Source organism: Austrofundulus limnaeus, unplaced genomic scaffold (genome assembly GCF_001266775.1).
Source record: "Austrofundulus limnaeus strain Quisiro unplaced genomic scaffold, Austrofundulus_limnaeus-1.0 Scaffold2896, whole genome shotgun sequence".
Lineage (NCBI taxonomy): Eukaryota > Metazoa > Chordata > Actinopteri > Cyprinodontiformes > Rivulidae > Austrofundulus > Austrofundulus limnaeus.
In genome coordinates, this window is record NW_013955298.1 from 907 (window position 1) to 1,643 (window position 737).

The window sequence follows — 737 nt, forward strand, 5'->3', positions numbered from 1 at the left end:
GACAGAGGGAGGGGGCGTGGCCAGGGGACCTGAGATCAGTTTAGCGAATCAGAGCGACCTGTTCTGAATGTTTTTTTTCTTCTTCAACATTATTTTTAAATTAATTATCCTTTTGTTTAAATAAAAACTAAAAGTGAATAAAAAGGTGCAGGAACTGAAGCGGACCCTCACCCACTCTGTCGGGTAGAACCTCCAGACCCACCACCCTCTCATCAGAGTACAGCTCCAGGCCGTAGACGCAGTCGAAACCGTCATATTTGATCAGGTACAGGGACGGGTTGACAGGGACCTGGTCCAGAACCGTCCCCTTCCACTGAGACGACTTACCTGAGAGGACACACAGAGACAGGTAAACGACCAGAACCAGGCTCAGAACCACACACACACACCATGTTTACACAACTCACTGCCTTCCTTCCAGATGTGCTGGATCCTGCAGCCCACGATGTTCCTCCTGGGCTGAACCAGAGTCTTACTGGGTCCAACACTGGTCCTCTGTTTCCTGCAGGGACACCAGCAAAAATAAACAAACCTGAGAGGCTGGAAAATCTAAATACATACATTTGAAGAGGCAAAATTATGTAGGTAAGGTTTATTTATACTGCACTTTTCAGCAGCAAGGCCATAAAAAGTGCCCACATTTACCGGAGGAGACGGTGTAGTTCAGGGGATGGGTGAAGTGTGTCTTTGTGAAGTGTGTGTGTGTGTGTGTGTGTGTGTGTGTGTGTGTGTGTGTG

At 47.8% G+C, this 737-nt stretch overlaps 1 protein-coding gene across 1 annotated transcript; it reads right to left on the reverse strand.

Annotated features, from left to right (window-relative positions):
• Positions 1-171: 171 nt before the first annotated feature.
• Positions 172-502, reverse strand: LOC106511532 (spindlin-1; the record flags this gene model as incomplete). The annotated part of the gene is given in 2 exon segments (XM_014000290.1): positions 172-327; positions 408-502. Coding segments are annotated over 2 exon segments (251 nt in total), but the record flags the coding sequence as incomplete, so codon positions are not given.
• Positions 503-737: the final 235 nt, after the last annotated feature.